General features: G+C 45.4%; 1 protein-coding gene across 1 annotated transcript in view; it reads left to right on the forward strand.

The window, feature by feature from the left end:
- The window catches only part of tnikb (TRAF2 and NCK interacting kinase b), a 71,830-nt gene that overhangs the window by 51,171 nt on the left and 3,633 nt on the right, over positions 1-17,026 (forward strand). The window contains exons 20-30 of the mRNA XM_080864441.1: positions 98-174; positions 3,272-3,453; positions 4,592-4,706; positions 6,298-6,406; positions 10,331-10,507; positions 10,602-10,745; positions 10,896-11,030; positions 11,176-11,276; positions 11,459-11,608; positions 13,187-13,346; positions 16,866-17,005. Coding sequence (XP_080720567.1) covers positions 98-174; positions 3,272-3,453; positions 4,592-4,706; positions 6,298-6,406; positions 10,331-10,507; positions 10,602-10,745; positions 10,896-11,030; positions 11,176-11,276; positions 11,459-11,608; positions 13,187-13,346; positions 16,866-17,005 — 1,490 coding nt within the window. The remainder of the gene's footprint in view (positions 1-97; positions 175-3,271; positions 3,454-4,591; positions 4,707-6,297; positions 6,407-10,330; positions 10,508-10,601; positions 10,746-10,895; positions 11,031-11,175; positions 11,277-11,458; positions 11,609-13,186; positions 13,347-16,865; positions 17,006-17,026) is intronic.

The raw sequence follows: 17,026 nt of genomic DNA on the forward strand, positions 1-17,026 counted from the left end.
AATTGCTTCTTAGAATTCTTTCTTAGCGTTCTGTCTTCCCCAATTTGTGCAAGCTCTGCTGTTTTATGAAAAACATCCTCTTGTGTTTGGGTTTTAGGTAATTCAGCCTCTAAGACTGAAGGCCACGACGCCAAAGACGACAACAGAGAGATAACCCGACCCAGCAGGCCTGCAGTGAGTACACACTGTGTATAACACAAACACACACACACTCCTGCAGCTCTCCTGTGTGTGGCAGTGCCACAAACCCCCGTAAGATTAAGAATACTCATTAAATAAACATGCGGTGAAAGCCTGACTGACTCTTCTCTCTGAACTAACCTCTTCCTGTCCTCCATCCCTCCTCCATCGTCCGTCAGAGCTATAAGAAAGCTGTAGACGAGGTTAGTGATGTTTCTCCTCCTTCATCACCTCACCGCACTGGCACCCTCACATACGTTCTGAATTAAACTCCCGATGTTACCCTGTGCGATTCTTTCAGAATAAAATCATGCTCGGCTTGTGATATTTTTTTCACTCACATTAACACAGGCTTCGGCCCAGATAATAATGAGAGCTGGAAAAGTTGAAAAGCCGTAAATGCTCCTCGCTGAGAAGCCCTCCAGCAAAGCCTTTGATTTTTAGTTTCTTGCTGTGAATTTTCACTTTGAATGAATAAAAAACACAGTTTGGAAAACTGTCTCCAAATGCTTTGAAGTTTCTTAGAATAGACTTTAATTTTCACCAACTTTCCACTTGTTCTCATGTATGTATCATCGATTCATGCTGCTTTTTTAAATTCATTATCAGGTTTTCATACCGAATAAGTTATATTTGTATTTAAGGTCTTTGTTTTCAAAGGAAGTTCTCAAGAAATATCTTATTTTCCAAATTTCCTTCACTTCCTGAAACTTTAAAAGAAGAAAAGGTCTCTCCTATTTCAAAAAAGATTTAAAGCTTTATCAAAATCATCCAAACTTCTCTTTCTGAAATTATTCTCAATCAGTTTCAAAATATAAGGTCTTAAAAAAATCCTGATTTTAAACCAAAGTTACTGTTTTCCAATAAAAATCTTCTTACTTTTGGAAAATGTGTCTGAAAACATTCCCTTCTGTTTCCTGTCAAAGAGACTCGGTCTGGATTTAATAAGTTATAATTATGAATAATAATTATAACTTGTGTCATTTCCACATGTGCCCCCCCCCCCCCCCTTTTCTTCCTTGTTATCATTTCTCTCCAGGAGTTGGTAAGACCCCCCTCCCCCCCGTGCCCCACCAAAGCCCCACTTCCTACCCACTGCTCACGTGCACGTTTTCCTGCTGTGAACTGAAGATGTTTACATGTAGTTGTTTTGCTGAGTCTCTGATTCATTCGCAGGATCAGGATTGGACGATGATTCAAAGTTCAAATAATCACAACTCAAATCTTTCTTACTGACAGAGTGCAGAGTGAAATACTTTTGGTCTTTTAATCCTTTGAATTTAGTTCCTAGTAATTTAAATGAAATGTTTATATTCACCTTATTACATTTCTAATAATAGCCAAAGACATCCTATATTTATTATATTTGTATTGATGATGTCTGATATTTTAGTTTGTTTTGTCTGTTTTTACATTTTCTTCATTTCAACATTTATTTATATTAATATTTTATATTTATAGTATTTTTTAGAATGCTGTTTATATTTTATAGTCCTTATTTTTATGTGTAAAATTACTTCAGATTTTTAGATTAATTGTATTTTTTGTTTACTGTATTTATATGATTACTTTATTACTTAATTTTTGTAGCAACTTTATTATTTTGTAGTAAATTATTATGGATTTTATAATCATCCTAATTTATAAAATTATTCATTATTTAATATATATTTAATATACAGATGATAAATATATTATCTGTATATTTATGAGTGTATTATTTTTTTGTGTTTTATGGGGTGTTTTAAATTTCCAATAATACATTTTCCTCCTTTACGCTGCGTACGTGGTTTGTGAGGCTCACAGTGAAACCACAGTGCTGCACAGAGTTCTCGTGTGAAGGTTTAATGCATTAAGGAGGTCTTACAGGAGAAGCTTTTGGTTATTCTTGTGATCCAGAGAGAAACATTTACTGTCGTATTAAACTTCACAACAGGAAAATGTTGCAAAGAGCATCTCAGCTGTAAAGACAGGATATCGGCTGCTTTTCAAACCATCGCCAAACATTTCTAACTTGTTTAAACTGGTGCTGCTGTGACGTGTTTGCAGCAGAGGCAGTGCACAGAAGCTGGATGAGGCGTCAGGGTGCATGTACCTGGCTGCTCGCTGTAAAATATCACAGAGGCTCAAGTCTGCTGAACTTTGACCTCCCACTTTGAGGCATGGTGCATCCTCCTTCTCTCACTTCACCGTCCTCCTCTCGACGGACTCGCTAACGGCTTGCATGGTGGCACAAAAACCAAAAACACATTTGCTTCCTGCTCTTTGCTTCTGAGCCGCTGCAGCGCCGCAAAGAGGCAGGAGAGCTGCGAGAGTCACTGAAGCGTTCCAGGATTGCAAAAATAAGGAATATCAGACATGCAGCTTTTTTTATTGTGGGGGGGGGGCATAATCCAGGATGATGAGAGATGTTTGTGATAGCATGTTTCACTTTGTTCCACCTCAAACTTTGCAGCACAGACTGTGAGATTTTTGTGTAAAAATGAATTTTCCTTAAATGATTGATTTAAGGAAACGTCGCCTCAGGTCAGCTTTGTTTCATCTCTTTGATCGCTGTGTTTTTATATTACTGTGATTTTCTTATTGTAAAAATGTTTCCTGCCTTGAATTTGTTGTGAATCTTTCTCTCAGACAACTTGTATAGTTCGTCTGGTCTCTGGTGTCGAGCAAGTGAATTCTGAAATATCGTTTAAAATTAAAATTGCTTTTGCTGCCAAATTACTTTTCCATCATCAACGCTCTTACTCGGCTAATTAAACACTTTATTTTCAGTGTGATATTAATCTAAAATTTAATGAAATGCAAATCTGTCTTCACACCTGAGAGTTGTGCTTTTGTGGTGTTGGAACAGCTTAGCAGAGCTTTTTAGACGTGATAGTTAGGCTACAAAAGACTTTCATAGATGGACCGAATTCCTTTCAGTTATGATATTTAAACCTCCAAGAAGCCACACGCCGGATATATAAGAAGATAAACTTATTAAAGACAAAAATAGTTATTGCATGATCATTTTGGACCTGCACACTACTGACTTACAGAAATGAAGAAAATAAATAAGTGTTGAGTCACTTTTGAATTTGTCTTCCTGCAGGATCTGACGGCTCTGGCCAAAGAGCTTAGAGAGCTGCGGCAGGGCGAGGAAACCAGCCGCCCGCCGGTCAAAGTGACTGACTACTCGTCGTCCAGTGAGGAGTCCCACAGCAGCGAGGATGAGGAGGGAGAGGGCGGGGCTAACGATGGATCTGTGGCCGTCAGTGATATCCCACGCATCATGTGAGTGATGGTGATAATTCAGGAATAGCTTTGCATCCAAACCAACGAAGAGCACGACCACAGACCGTACCAGCTAACGTTTAGGTCTGAGCACGGAGACTGAAAGAAACACCTGTAAGAAATGTTTCTTAATCATTTTTTAATAAAATGGATTTTGTAAAGGATGGATGCAGCTCAGGCGCTGAGGATCCAACTGCAGGAAGCACAAAGGTTTAATCTTTGGGTGAGGTCAACGGCAATCAGTCAGTGTGCCATAAAATAAGGCGCAGACAAAAGGAGAAGTACATCAAGAATTCAAACACGCAGGAAAAATTGCAGCTAAAAAGGACAACGATGGAGCAAATGGTTAGAGGCAGGCTGTGATTGGCTAATAGGAAGCAGCTGTGAAACACAACAAAGATGATGCCAGTTAGGGCGAGGCTTTTAATCACAGAGGAGGGAACACTAACAGCAGTAAGATTTGTAAGATTTTACAAAATAAAACAGGAAACGACAGAAACCCAACAGGAAGTGCCTTAAGTCTGGATTCTTTCTAATAATAGCCACCAGGAGGCGACTCTTCTGAATGCAAAAAAAGAAAAACAACATTTTCCAGGTGTGCTTATGGGCTCAGTCCCATTTCAGGTCATATTGAGCAAACCATTAAGTCCATTTTGTAAATTTTGGTCATTATGAGGGTTATGCAGGAGGATGCACATCGGCTAATGATGCACAGCGCTATTAGTGCAGCTCGGAGGACGGTTTGCTTTCACAAACATTTGGCCGATACTTGTTTTGCAGTTAAGAGGCGACTTTTGTGTTTTTCCCTTGTTTTCCCAAAGTCTGCAGCTCTGTGCTACACTCATCATTCATCTGGCAAACCTTCCTTTTCTATGTTTCACTGTGAAACAACAGCTAAGGGCGTTAAGAAGAGGCTTCAAGCCCCTCTTGCACAAGATGATATATATGCAGTATTTATGCAGTACTGAGTGGGTTTTTTGTACTTCTTACTTGTTTCTCCACACGCCATTATCACATATATAACCCAGGAGATGGATCTGTTCAAATTGTTAAGCTCTTATTTTAAAGTCAGATGCGTCTGTTTAAAAAAAAACATTTTAAAAAAGTTATTAAAAGATGATAAAAATCTGTTTTTCAGGCCCGCTGCGAGTCAGAGCACCAACGAGTCCTTCGGCACAGCGGGAGAGCACAACGACACCAACGAGGACACGTATGCAAACAGCTCCCGGGACAGCACCCTGGTGATGCGTGAGGTGAGTCTCCGTTTTAACCTTTGACCTTGACTGCACAGAAACCGACACTCTTCATCTCTGCACCAGATTTGTTGCTTTTTTACTGAGTAGAGGGCAGTGATCGTGGTCTGTTTACACAGCTTGCCCTCAAATCTCAGATATGATTCAAAATCAGCTTTACAAAACAAACTGATTTAAACAGTTTGTTTAGAATATGCTTTGGGGCTTTTATTGTGAAAGGACAGTGTAAGGGGAAAACGCACAGAAAATGGCCCAAAGCGAAGCTGAACCTGTGCCTCTGCACTAGGCCAGTGAGCTGGAGCTGAAAGCATAGTTTAGAGGTAACAGAACTATTGCACATCCATTTCTGTTTATTATTCAAATAATCTTTGAACTCCGCTGAAGGTTTTGGAGAAAACAATCTAAGAGACTCACCACAGTGTAAGTGTGTGTTAAAGGCCAAGCGTGGTAGAAACACAGACCTGATAGCACATGTGCCCACCCTCCCCAGTTTAAAAATAACACAGAAACAAGCACACCTGCATGGGTCCCGCCTCCCTCCATCACCTGACCTGTCAAACAGCCTCGCTGCACAGTAGCCCGCCCCTCTCTCTCTTTTTCCAGAAACACAGGGAACGGAGGCGGAGCTCAACCGCCAGCAACGGTTTCCCCGGCAAACTGTTCTATGGCAGCGCCAATCTCCCCGATTTGGTGCAGCAAAGCACCTCCCCCCTGGTCTCTCCAGGGAATGCCTCTGGGGTCCAAGTAGGTGGAGCAGCACCCAGATATCGGCCCTGAAATCCTCTCCACCCTAAACCTCCCCGTATCCTGACAAACCTCAACCCTGCTCGCCCCGACACCTGCCCACACTGCTGCTTTATCAGGGTGGGAAATTACCAGCAGCCACATTTAAGGCTGACATTATTGAAGCTTGTGGACTAAATGAATAAAAGGTGCATATGTAGTTTCAGAGGATTGGCCACAAAACCGAGCGCTTGTACAAGATCATCTTCTTGTGCACATCTGGAACGATTTCAACACTGCTCATATATTTAGGCCGCTCAGTTTTGTCTCCTTATACTTCCGATGAGCGGATCTCAGTGATCCTTTGCTTCGATCCTTTGCCAGTCACGCTGTAGGAAAGGGTCCTTAAGGTGGCCGTTGTTGTGAATTGGAGCTACAGGAAGGAAACTGAATTGATTTCAAAGAAGAGAAAACTCAATGTCAAATCTAACACGGTGAGATGCCCCCGAAAAGTTTTATATGTTAACAGATAAAAGTGGCACCTTTAATTTCCTGCCCTGTCCTGTTTGACTCAACCTGCCTTGCTCTACTCGTTTGATCCTTCTTCGTTTGTTCCTCCCTCGCTCAGTTTTCCAGCCTCTGATCCAGGAAGTAACCCCTTTCCTTTTTCTGAGCACCTGATACAGGTCTCCGACAAAATACAGGAAACACTGATGAGGACCGGTTTATATTTTGTGACACTTCATAGAAAATCTTTGTGTTTCCTATATTTTGATCCCAGTTTTTTTATACAGATTTTTTGCTGTTCATGGTAAGTGTTTGACAAACACGTGTTGGACTGTAAAGTCTGTGTTTCTGTGGCTTGCAGTTTGGCATGGGAGGCAGCGGAGGCTCCAAGTCCTCCTTCACGCCATTTGTTGATCCGAGGGTGTACGGGACCTCCCCGACCGACGAAGATGATAAAACCTCAGCCTCAGGTAGGCTTCTCTTCTAATTTAAAGCATCAGTCACATGAGCAGGTGGCGTACAGTAAACGCAGCCTGGCAGCAAACTGTTTTTACCCTCTGAAAGGTCAAATATAGTGTTAGTGCTGCTGATGCTTCTAACCCGAAAATCTCAGGTTAAAGTTTCTTTAGCCCCCCCTATAGTAGCCATGCATCTGCAAGCTGCTTTGCAACCCACATCCTGACTTAATCATGTTTGTATCTGTTGTTATTGATTGCCAGTATTTTTTTTTTTTATATATATATATATATATATATATATATATATATATATATATATATATATATATATATATATATATATATATAGCAGCTGGATAGCGTAGTGGTTAAACTACACGCCTTTGGAACAGAGGATCGCAAGTTTGATTCCTGCCTGGGGCGTCTGTATCCAGTAAGGGTCCTAAGGCTAGACCCCCTATGCTAAGCAAGCCTACCGCAGACATGAGCGAGACAGATAAATATGAAGGCATGCCGGCTCGGACGTCGCCCGGATCAACAAGGTCCGCGTCAGGTGTTGAGGAACCAGGGCACCCTGACGAAAAGTGGGCTACTGGAACAAGAAGGCATCGGTGGGCAAGGGACGAAAACAGGGCGTTGTTGGAATGCTACTACGCAAGTAACCCCGGCGGAAGGGGCTACATGAATAGGATGAGGGACCTATGGATTCTTCGATACCCAACATCCACAATGACGGCGAAACAACTAGTAGCTCAGTGTTCCAACATTCGAAAGAAGGGACTGCTCTCACAGCTAGAGATTGACGAGGTACAACACAAATGCTACGGCAAGGAGGAGTCAGGACGCCAGGTCAGGGGGGAGATATCATCACCCCCACCCGAGATTGGGTACATAGCCCCAAGTGCGATAGGAGAGTTGAGTGCGAGAGGAACTGACCTGAAAAATAGGATCATGGCCAAGCTTGAAACCTGGATCCCCCGTAGCCGGTTACCAAGATTACGTGAAGTACCCTCAGAAGGTCTGCTAGATGATGTTAATGCAGCACTACGGGCAATACCTACAACCACAATTACCGACACTAACAAGCTGATCTACAATACGGCATCAGTGAGATGCTTGGTTACAAGTTGAACAGCCACAAGGGGCAGTACCCTCCATGGAGAAGGAGGCTAGAGGGCAAGATCAAAGTAGCACGGAGGGAGGTTAGCCAACTAACAGAGTTGCAGAAAGGTGCGACAAATAAGGTGCCTAAGAAATACAGCTGTCCATACCTGAGGCCTTGGAAACTGCCAAGCAAAGACTCACAGCCTTGGCCAGCCGCTTGAGGAGGTACACCAGAGAGATAGAAGGCAGGAGAATAAACCAGCTGTTCTCCACAGAACCAGCAAAGGTGTACTCTCAGTGGCAAGGGAACAATAAGAGAACAGCACCACCAAGGCTGGAGACGGAGCAATACTGGAAGAGCATATGGGAGAAGGATGCAACCCATAACGGCAATGCTCAGTGGCTAGTGGATCTGAGGGCAGACCACAGCGACCTCCCTGAACAGGGTCCAGTAACCATCACAGTGGCAGATATCCAAGAAAGGGTCTCCAGTATGAAGAGTTGGACAGCACCAGGGCCCGACATGGTTCACGCCTACTGGCTGAAGAAGCTGACTGCACTCCACGAGCGTCTGGCAGCACAAATGAACCAGCTGCTAGTTAACGAGAGACACCCGGAATGGCTAACTGAAGGCCGGACGGTCCTGATCCCCAAGGACCCCAAGAAGGGACCGGTCCCCTCCAACTACCGACCAATAACCTGCCTCAGTACTACATGGAAGCTCCTGTCAGGCATCATATCGGCTAAGATGAACAGGCACATGGGTCAATACATGAGCGGGACACAGAAAGGAATTGGCAAGAATACCAGAGGTGCAAAACACCAGCTACTGGTAGACAGAACAATCAGCCGAGACTGCAAGACCAGACTGACCAACCTGTGCACTGCCTGGATTGATTACAAGAAGGCCTATGACTCAATGCCCCACAGCTGGATACTGGAATGCCTAGAATTGTACAAGATCAATGGGACCCTAAGAGCCTTCATCAGGAACTCAATGGGGATGTGGCGTACAACACTAGAGGCCAACTCCAAGCCCATAGCACAAGTTACCATCAAGTGCGGGATCTACCAAGGAGATGCTCTGTCCCCACTGCTGTTCTGCATAGGCCTGAACCCCCTCAGTGAGATCATTAACAAGACTGGCTACGGATACCGACTACGGAACGGAGCAGTTGTCAGCCACCTCCTGTACATGGATGACATCAAGCTGTATGCCAAGAGTGAACGAGACATCGATTCACTGATCCACACTACCAGGCTATACAGCAATGACATTGGAATGTCGTTCGGACTGGAGAAGTGTAGTCGGATGGTAACAAAGAGAGGGAAGGTAGTCAGAACTGAGGGGATTGAACTACCAGAAGGCAACATTGCAGACATAGAGGACAGTTACAAGTACCTGGGGATCCCGCAGGCAAATGGGAACCATGAAGAGGCCGCTAGAAAGGCTGCAACCACCAAGTACCTGCAGAGGGTCAGGCAAGTCCTGAGGAGTCAGCTGAATGGTAAGAACAAGATCCGGGCCATCAACACATACGCCCTGCCCGTGATCAGGTACCCTGCTGGGGTAATAGGCTGGCCAAAGGAGGAGATAGAAGCCACTGACATAAAGACAAGAAAGCTCCTGACCATGCATGGAGGGTTTCACCCCAAGTCCAGCACCCTGAGGCTGTACGCTAAGCGGAAGGAAGGGGGCCGGGGACTGGTGAGTGTCAGCACCACAGTCCAGGATGAGACAAGGAACATCCAAGAATACATTGGGAAGATGGCCCCAACTGACCGAGTGCTCAGTGAATACCTCAGGCAGCAGAAACCCAAGAAAGAGGAGGGAGACGAGGAACCATCATGGAAGGACAGGCCCCTGCACGGTATGTACCACCGGCAGATAGAGGAGGTGGCTGATATCCAGAAATCCTACCAGTGGCTGGACAAAGCTGGACTGAAAGACAGCACAGAGGCACTAATCATGGCAGCACAAGAACAAGCTCTGAGTACAAGATCCATAGAGGCTGGGGTCTATCACACCAGGCAAGACCCCAGGTGCAGGCTGTGTAAAGATGCCCCAGAGACAATCCAGCACATAACAGCAGGGTGCAAGATGCTAGCAGGCAAGGCATACATGGAACGCCATAACCAAGTGGCCGGCTTAGTGTACAGGAACATCTGTGCCGAGTATAACCTGGAAGTCCCGAGGTCAAAATGGGAGATGCCCCCAAGGGTGGTGGAGAATGACCGAGCTAAGATCCTGTGGGACTTCCAGATACAGACGGACAAAATGGTGGTGGCTAACCAACCGGACATAGTGGTGGTAGACAAACAGAAGAAGACGGCCGTAGTGATCGATGTAGCGGTTCCGAATGACAGCAATATCAGGAAGAAGGAACACGAGAAGCTGGAGAAATACCAAGGGCTCAGAGAAGAGCTGGAGAGGATGTGGAGGGTGAAGGTAACGGTGGTCCCCGTGGTAATCGGAGCACTAGGTGCGGTGACTCCCAAGCTAGGCGAGTGGCTCCAGCAGATCCCGGGAATAACATCGGAGATCTCTGTCCAGAAGAGCGCAGTCCTGGGAACAGCTAAGATACTGCGCAGGACCCTCAAGCTCCCAGGCCTCTGGTAGAGGACCCGAGCTTGAAGGATAAACCGCCCGCAGGGGCGTGCTGGGTGTTTTTTTTTTTTTTTTATATATGTAGTCTAATTTATAATTATGAAAATAATAGAATCCAATATATTAGTAGCGTAAAATGAAAAAATAGTGTAAAATATTGTATTATTGTCTCAGGGATGGGGCAGATGAGATGATGTTGCATTTTGTTGTACTTTGTGCTGCAGCGCTGTTTGCTGATGAGTTGCTGAAGCAGGAGCAGGAGCAGGCGAGGCTCAATGAGGCCCGCAAGATCTCCGTGGTCAACGTCAACCCCACTAACATCAGGCCGCACAGCGACACGCCCGAGATCCGTAAATACAAGAAACGCTTCAACTCGGAGATCCTCTGTGCGGCTCTCTGGGGTAAAACTGTCACGTCAGCAACAGCCTCGTGATAATTTGAATCCTGTGCAGATACAGAGGCGCTAAAAAGGAAGCGTGTGTGTGTTTTGGGCAGGAGTGAACCTGCTGGTGGGAACGGAGAACGGCCTGATGCTGCTGGATCGAAGCGGTCAAGGCAAAGTTTACAACCTGATCAATCGAAGGCGCTTCCAACAGATGGACGTCCTGGAGGGACTCAACGTCCTGGTCACCATCTCAGGTTGGCAGCTGATTTCACCAAATGCCACATCACAGATCCACAGTTGATGGGTTAAACTCACAAAGACGCAGACACCATTTAATTTATGTTTGTTCCATACAGGAAATGAATTATCATTTCATTTGAATTCTGAATTTTCCTCCAAAATAGGGAAGAAGAACAAGCTGCGGGTTTACTACCTGTCCTGGCTGAGGAACAGGATATTACACAATGACCCTGAAGTGGAGAAGAAACAGGGTTGGATTACAGTCGGGGACCTGGAGGGCTGCGTGCATTACAAAGTCGGTACGTTCAGATCGTTTATGGGAGACGTGCGGACCTGTTCACTAACAAACTAGAAATTAATATCTATCATATCTTATGTTGAATTAAAATCTTTTTTAGCTGAAATCCTGAGATTTCACATTAAAATGTGTCTTTATTTCTGCAGTGAAGTATGAGAGGATTAAATTCTTGGTGATTGCTCTGAAGAACTCAGTTGAGATCTATGCCTGGGCACCTAAACCTTACCACAAGTTTATGGCTTTCAAGGTAATCAAGCTAAGACTTGTGATATTTGGAAAAGTACATGATACTGATTTCTTTGTATTTCTTTATTTTATTTGTCTTCTGCAACTAGAGAGGAAATATCACACGCCTGATTCACAAAGTTATATCCAGCTGCTTTAGTGCATGACTGAACCTCAGTCAATCTTCTTTTCTCTGTCTGCCAGTCTTTCACTGACCTGCAGCATCGCCCCCAGCTGGTGGACCTGACTGTAGAGGAAGGGCAGAGGTTAAAGGTCATCTACGGCTCTAGTGTTGGCTTCCATGTAATTGATGTGGATTCTGGAAATCCCTACGACATCTACATCCCCTCACATGTAAGTGTGTGTGTGTGTGTGTGCGTGCGTGCGTGCGTGTGTGTGCGCGCGCGTGTGCGTGCGTGCGTGTGTGTGTGTGTGTGTGTGTGTGTGTGTGTGTGTGTGTTACTAGGACAGGCCTCCACAAAGTAAATCAGTAATTTCTAAAGTAAAGACTTGGTTTTAGCTCAGGGTAAAGTTAGGCTTGGGTTAGGTTTAGGCTGAGGCAGTGTGTGTGTGTGTGTGTGTGTGTGTGTGTGTGTGTGTGTGTGTGTGTGTGTGTGTGTGTGTGTGTGTGTGTGTGCTGGTATTAATACACTGCTGCTTGTCTTCAGGGACAATTCTTCACAATGTGAATCACTTTGTAAGGCAGGGGTGTCCAACTCCAGGCCTCGAGGGCCGGTGTCCTGCAGGGTTTAGATCTCACCCTGGGTCAGCTCACCTGAATCACATGATTAGGTCATTACCAGCCTCTGGTGAGGAGGTAACTCAGCCATTTAAATCAGCTGTGATGGATCAAGGACACATCTAAAACCTGCAGGACATCGGCCCTGGAGTTGCCCACTCTTGGTGTAAATATTTCCCACCACAAAAGCAATACTCCTACTATGGATGTACGTGGTTTCACAACAGTACGTCCTCTGAAAACAGCTGTGAACCTCTATTGTGCACGTACAGGGACCTGCCTTCCTTCGGGGAACATGTCCCCATAATATAATAAAGCCCAATGTAAAAGAATTAGGAGAGAGCCATAACTTCAATTTCAGTGGTTACAGGGAATTAAACTGGTAATTCCATAACAAATGTTTTAAAAGTTTTCTGACTTTACCCCAAAAAGTATTAAAAGTTTATTTTAGGTAACATTAAGGTTAAGTTTGGCTGTTGTTGTTGAAGCTGGTGCGAGGCTCTGTGGGGACACGCCCCCATAATTCATTCAGATGTTCCAGTTAGGCCGAGGTCAGACAGATAGCAGCTGTGGTTACAGTAGATCACACCGAATGAATCAATGTGCTGTAAACATGACTGCATATGTGTACTTTATATGTAACTGTGTTTGACTGCATGTTTAATATGAGTGTGATTTAAGGAGTGAACGTGTGAGGAAATGTGAGAGGATGAATGAGCTAATAGCAGAACAAATGAAATGGTGAATGTGTGACAGCCCCAGAACAGAAGTGATGAAGAGAACAAAGGAATGTGTGAGGAGGAGAGGCTGTAAGTCACAGATGGAAATGTTTCAGCGAGTGAGTGAATTAGCAGATGAATGAGCGAGTTAGTGAATGAACTGGTGTTTGAATCCAGAGGCAGAGGGTGAATCGCTGTCCTCCTTTAACCCCGCTTTGGTTACAGTCAGAGATGGACGGGCCAAGGAGACGGTAACCACAGCAACCGCCTCTCATTGCTTTTGGCAGTCATGAATCACGCTGTGCTCGTGTCTGTTTCCATGGCAATTGCGTGGCTGAGGAGCGGGAGGCTTTATTGTTGCAGCAGTTTCTTCTCTCTCAGGGTGGGGAAGGGGGGATGTTAGAGGGGTCCAGCTCCTAACACCCCTGCCCCCACCCCATTCAACACCCCCCCTCCCGTCTGTCGTCCTGGCAGATTCAGGGTCAGGTGACCCCGCACGCCATCGTGGTTCTGCCCAAGACGGACGGCATGGAGATGCTGCTGTGCTACGAGGACGAGGGCGTCTACGTCAACACCTACGGACGCATCACCAAAGACGTGGTGCTGCAGTGGGGCGAGATGCCCACCTCCGTCGGTACGTCAACCAATCAGCTCGCTTTTCCCTGACCCCACTGACCTCTGACCTCTGATAAGCGGTCTCAGCAGATCATCTTTCACCCTCACTATCTACCACACCCCTTCTCCGCTCAGAGCAACACGCTTGCCTTTTCTTGCCTTTTGCTTTCACCTGTAAACAAGAAGCCCAGACTGTCGTCTCACTCACCTGTTTCATTACCTGCTTAAAGGGATACAGCAGGTTTGGGCACTTGGTCAACTCAGAGCAGTGAGCTGATGAGAACAAACTGTCTCCATCGCCTCCGTTACCTCTTTCTACGTCTTTACCGTGTGAGAAAATTTAAGTCAGTTTATTTTAAAATCAGCACAAGATTTAGAAAAAGTAACCGTGCTGGCTCAGAGGGAGTGACTTTATTGATTTGAACTTTTACAAAAAGTAATCATAATTAAACTCTTTATATTACAAATATACTCTGCATACACTTTAGTCAACACATAGTGTGGCCACCCTGAAGCACACCTGGTTTATTTTCTTATGTAAGGTCCAAACTTCACTAAATGAACACCAGGTTTAATTCAGCAAGACATGAAACCAGGACTGAGATTAGGGGAGAGTGAGGGCCATTTTCTCAACGACTTCATTGCATTTTGACTTCTCTTTGCAACCCGAGCAACTGATCAGGACTAAAAGTAAAATGTTTAGTTAAATGTAGACAAAATGATTCAGTGGTCACATTCTCACACATCCAGCATTGACCTGGGGGAATTGCAACAAACTCGATGTGTCTGCAAATCCTTAAAACCAGGCAAGCTTTAGCAACACGCACACGCCAGGATCATGGAGAGTTTAGTGTCAGTGCTCTCATCACACGAGGGGTAAGTTGACCAAATGTATGACATCCCAAAACCTCGACGTATCCCTTTAACGTTAAGTGTTGAACATCCAGCGGCTGCATGAGCTGATAGCGGCGGATCTTTGCCTTCCTCACTCCCAGCTCTCACAAGTCGTTTACTGTCTGCTCGTTCTTCTTTGTGAATTGAGTTTGTGTCGTGTGTCTGCTGTGTTAACTTCTGTCCTCTTGTTGTGTCTCGTTGTTGACCGTGAAACATTTCAAAAGGCACTTTCTCATCCGCTCTTCCTTTCATCCTTGATTGCTCGAGCTCTGCAGTAACCCGGTCCAGACAAAACGTTTGTGAGATCCAGCAGCAAAGCAACGAGATGAAAGCTCTGCACCAGATCAATGCAGGGGCAGCACATCTAAATTCATCTATTATTTAGAAGTAGCGTGAGTGCATCAGAGCGCAGCCGAGCATGAGGGGTGGATCTTGAATCTTACGATCCAAGTCAGTCAAAGCTGGTGTGTGTCTCCGCCCATCCTCACTCTTACAGATTTCTCTGTGCTTAACCCTGAATGACAAAAACACGTGTGTGACTGTGTCTCTGTCCTGGAGCACTGTTGCTGACGTGTCACATTTTCTGTGTGGGCATCGTCTCCTGTTAACATGTTTTTGTGTATTTAACTGTCAGACCAGATTGTCTCACAGCCAAGCCCGGCTTCGACCCCTCCCCCACCCCATAAAAACTTAAACGCCTGACTTATTTAACTCTCCGCTGCGCTTATAAACACCCAACCGATCCCGATCCTCCGTATGTGGGACCCTTTTTGTCTTTTCTCCCACATGAGAATAAAAAGAAGCACCAAGAAGCTGCACTGACCCTGGGTGACCAGGTGGACCGGCCTGAACACGGTTTTAATAACTTCTGATAAAAGAAAAGATATCAAAAAATCTATTAGTGCCACTTTTCCTGAGCTTGTAGTTTAGAGACTTTCCCTCCAGTATTCTGGTGACGCATTAATATAAATGAAATGGAAGCTTCTGGCACAACTTCACTGCACTGTGAAAGTGCATGAAAGAGAACAAAGATCTAAAGAGGTCAAAGCTCCAGCAACATTTATTAATTAACCTTCATCAGCCTGATCAAGAACTATACTGCACACAGCATGCAAGTAACATATGTAATAGAGTAGAGCAGGGGTCCCCAATCCCAGGCCTCGAGGGCCGGTGTCCTGCAGGTTTTAGATCTCACCCTGGGTCAACACACCTGTATCACATGATTAGCTCATTACCAGCCTCTGCAGAACTTCAGGACATGTTGAGGAGGTCATTTATCCATTCAAATCAGCTGTGATGGATCAAGGACACATCTAAAACCTGCAGGGACACCGGCCCTCGAGGCCTGGGACTGGGGACCCCTGGAGTAGAGAGAAAAAATTTACACCCAATCAGCTCCATCCTGTATATTTATACAGGTCATTTGGGGCGTGAACAGGAAGAGGATACATCTGAGTGATAATTTAAGTTTTTCCTCATACAGTGTTACACACATCCACTATGAGGGGGAAATAAATGTAAAACAAATAAACTGGTAAAAAGGTATATATAGATTTATAATTATGATCTTCTGGGGCGATCGTGGCTCAAGAGTTGGGAGTTCGCCTTGTAATCGGAAGGTTGCTGGTTCGAGCTCCGGCTCCGACAGTCTCGGTCGTTGTGTCCTTGGGCAAGACACTTCACCCGTTGCCTACTGGTGGTGGTCGGAGGGCCCGGTGGCGCCAGTGTCCGGCAGCCTCGCCTCTGTCAGTGCGCCCCAGGGTGGCTGTGGCTACAATGTAGCTGCCATCACCAGTGTGTGACTGTGTGGATGTGTAAAGCACTTTGGGGTCCTTTGGGACTGAGTAAAGTGCTATACAAATACAAATACAGGCCATTTACAATTTCTCACTTTTATCAGAAATTAAGCAACACAATAAAATGTATAAAATCAAACTTCTTCTTATGATTTAAAAAAGAAGCTGAAACTTCTGGGGCTTAAATATTTATCTCTTTATCTTTTTTAACCCTCATTCAACCAGCAAGTGAAACTCTTGAGATTAAGGTTCATTTTCTCTGAGAGCGCGCTGGTCTGAGAGAGGCAGCATTAACAGAATAAAGCAGAGAAACCTCACACAGCAGAAATAAGGAGATCCTGAACTTTCCCACTGTAGTGCACATCACAAACAAACATTTCCCGCTAAACCTTCTTGAGACTTCACCATTATTTTAGGGGAGTGTTCATTTTAAAAGGCCACGGCTGTGCACAGCTGGGCGAGCTGTCATCATTTACTGGCCTCCACCCTGCGGACTCACGTTTCACAGTGTTTCACAGGCTGACTTTGCCCTTAAACGCTGTAATGACACTGCTGCTGGACAGCCCGGTGCAATGTGGCAGCTCAGATAACTGCTTTACATCAAAGCGACGAGGTTTGCCAGACAGCAGGCCTGCGACGCGTCTCTCCCAACGCTGGTCGTTCACATCCGTCAGAAACTGCTGCAATAATCTCCCGGAAGTGAGGCGGAGGAGGCCTCGAGGTGTGACTGGCCTGGGTGTGAGACTGGTGCTGAGTCTTCTCCTGTCCAACCCCCTTCTGTGTGTGTGTGTGTGTGTGTGTGTGTGTGTTTGTGTGTGTGTGCGTGTGCACCCTTTCCTCCCCTGCAGCCTACATCCACTCCAATCAGATCATGGGCTGGGGAGAGAAGGCCATTGAGATCCGGTCCGTGGAGACGGGACACCTCGACGGAGTTTTCATGCACAAGCGAGCTCAGCGACTGAAGTTCCTGACGGAGAGGAACGACAAGGTGAGTCTGTGCACACACAGC

This window comes from Rhamphochromis sp. 'chilingali', assembly GCF_963969265.1.
Source record: "Rhamphochromis sp. 'chilingali' genome assembly, chromosome: 18".
Taxonomy (NCBI): domain Eukaryota; kingdom Metazoa; phylum Chordata; class Actinopteri; order Cichliformes; family Cichlidae; genus Rhamphochromis; species Rhamphochromis sp. 'chilingali'.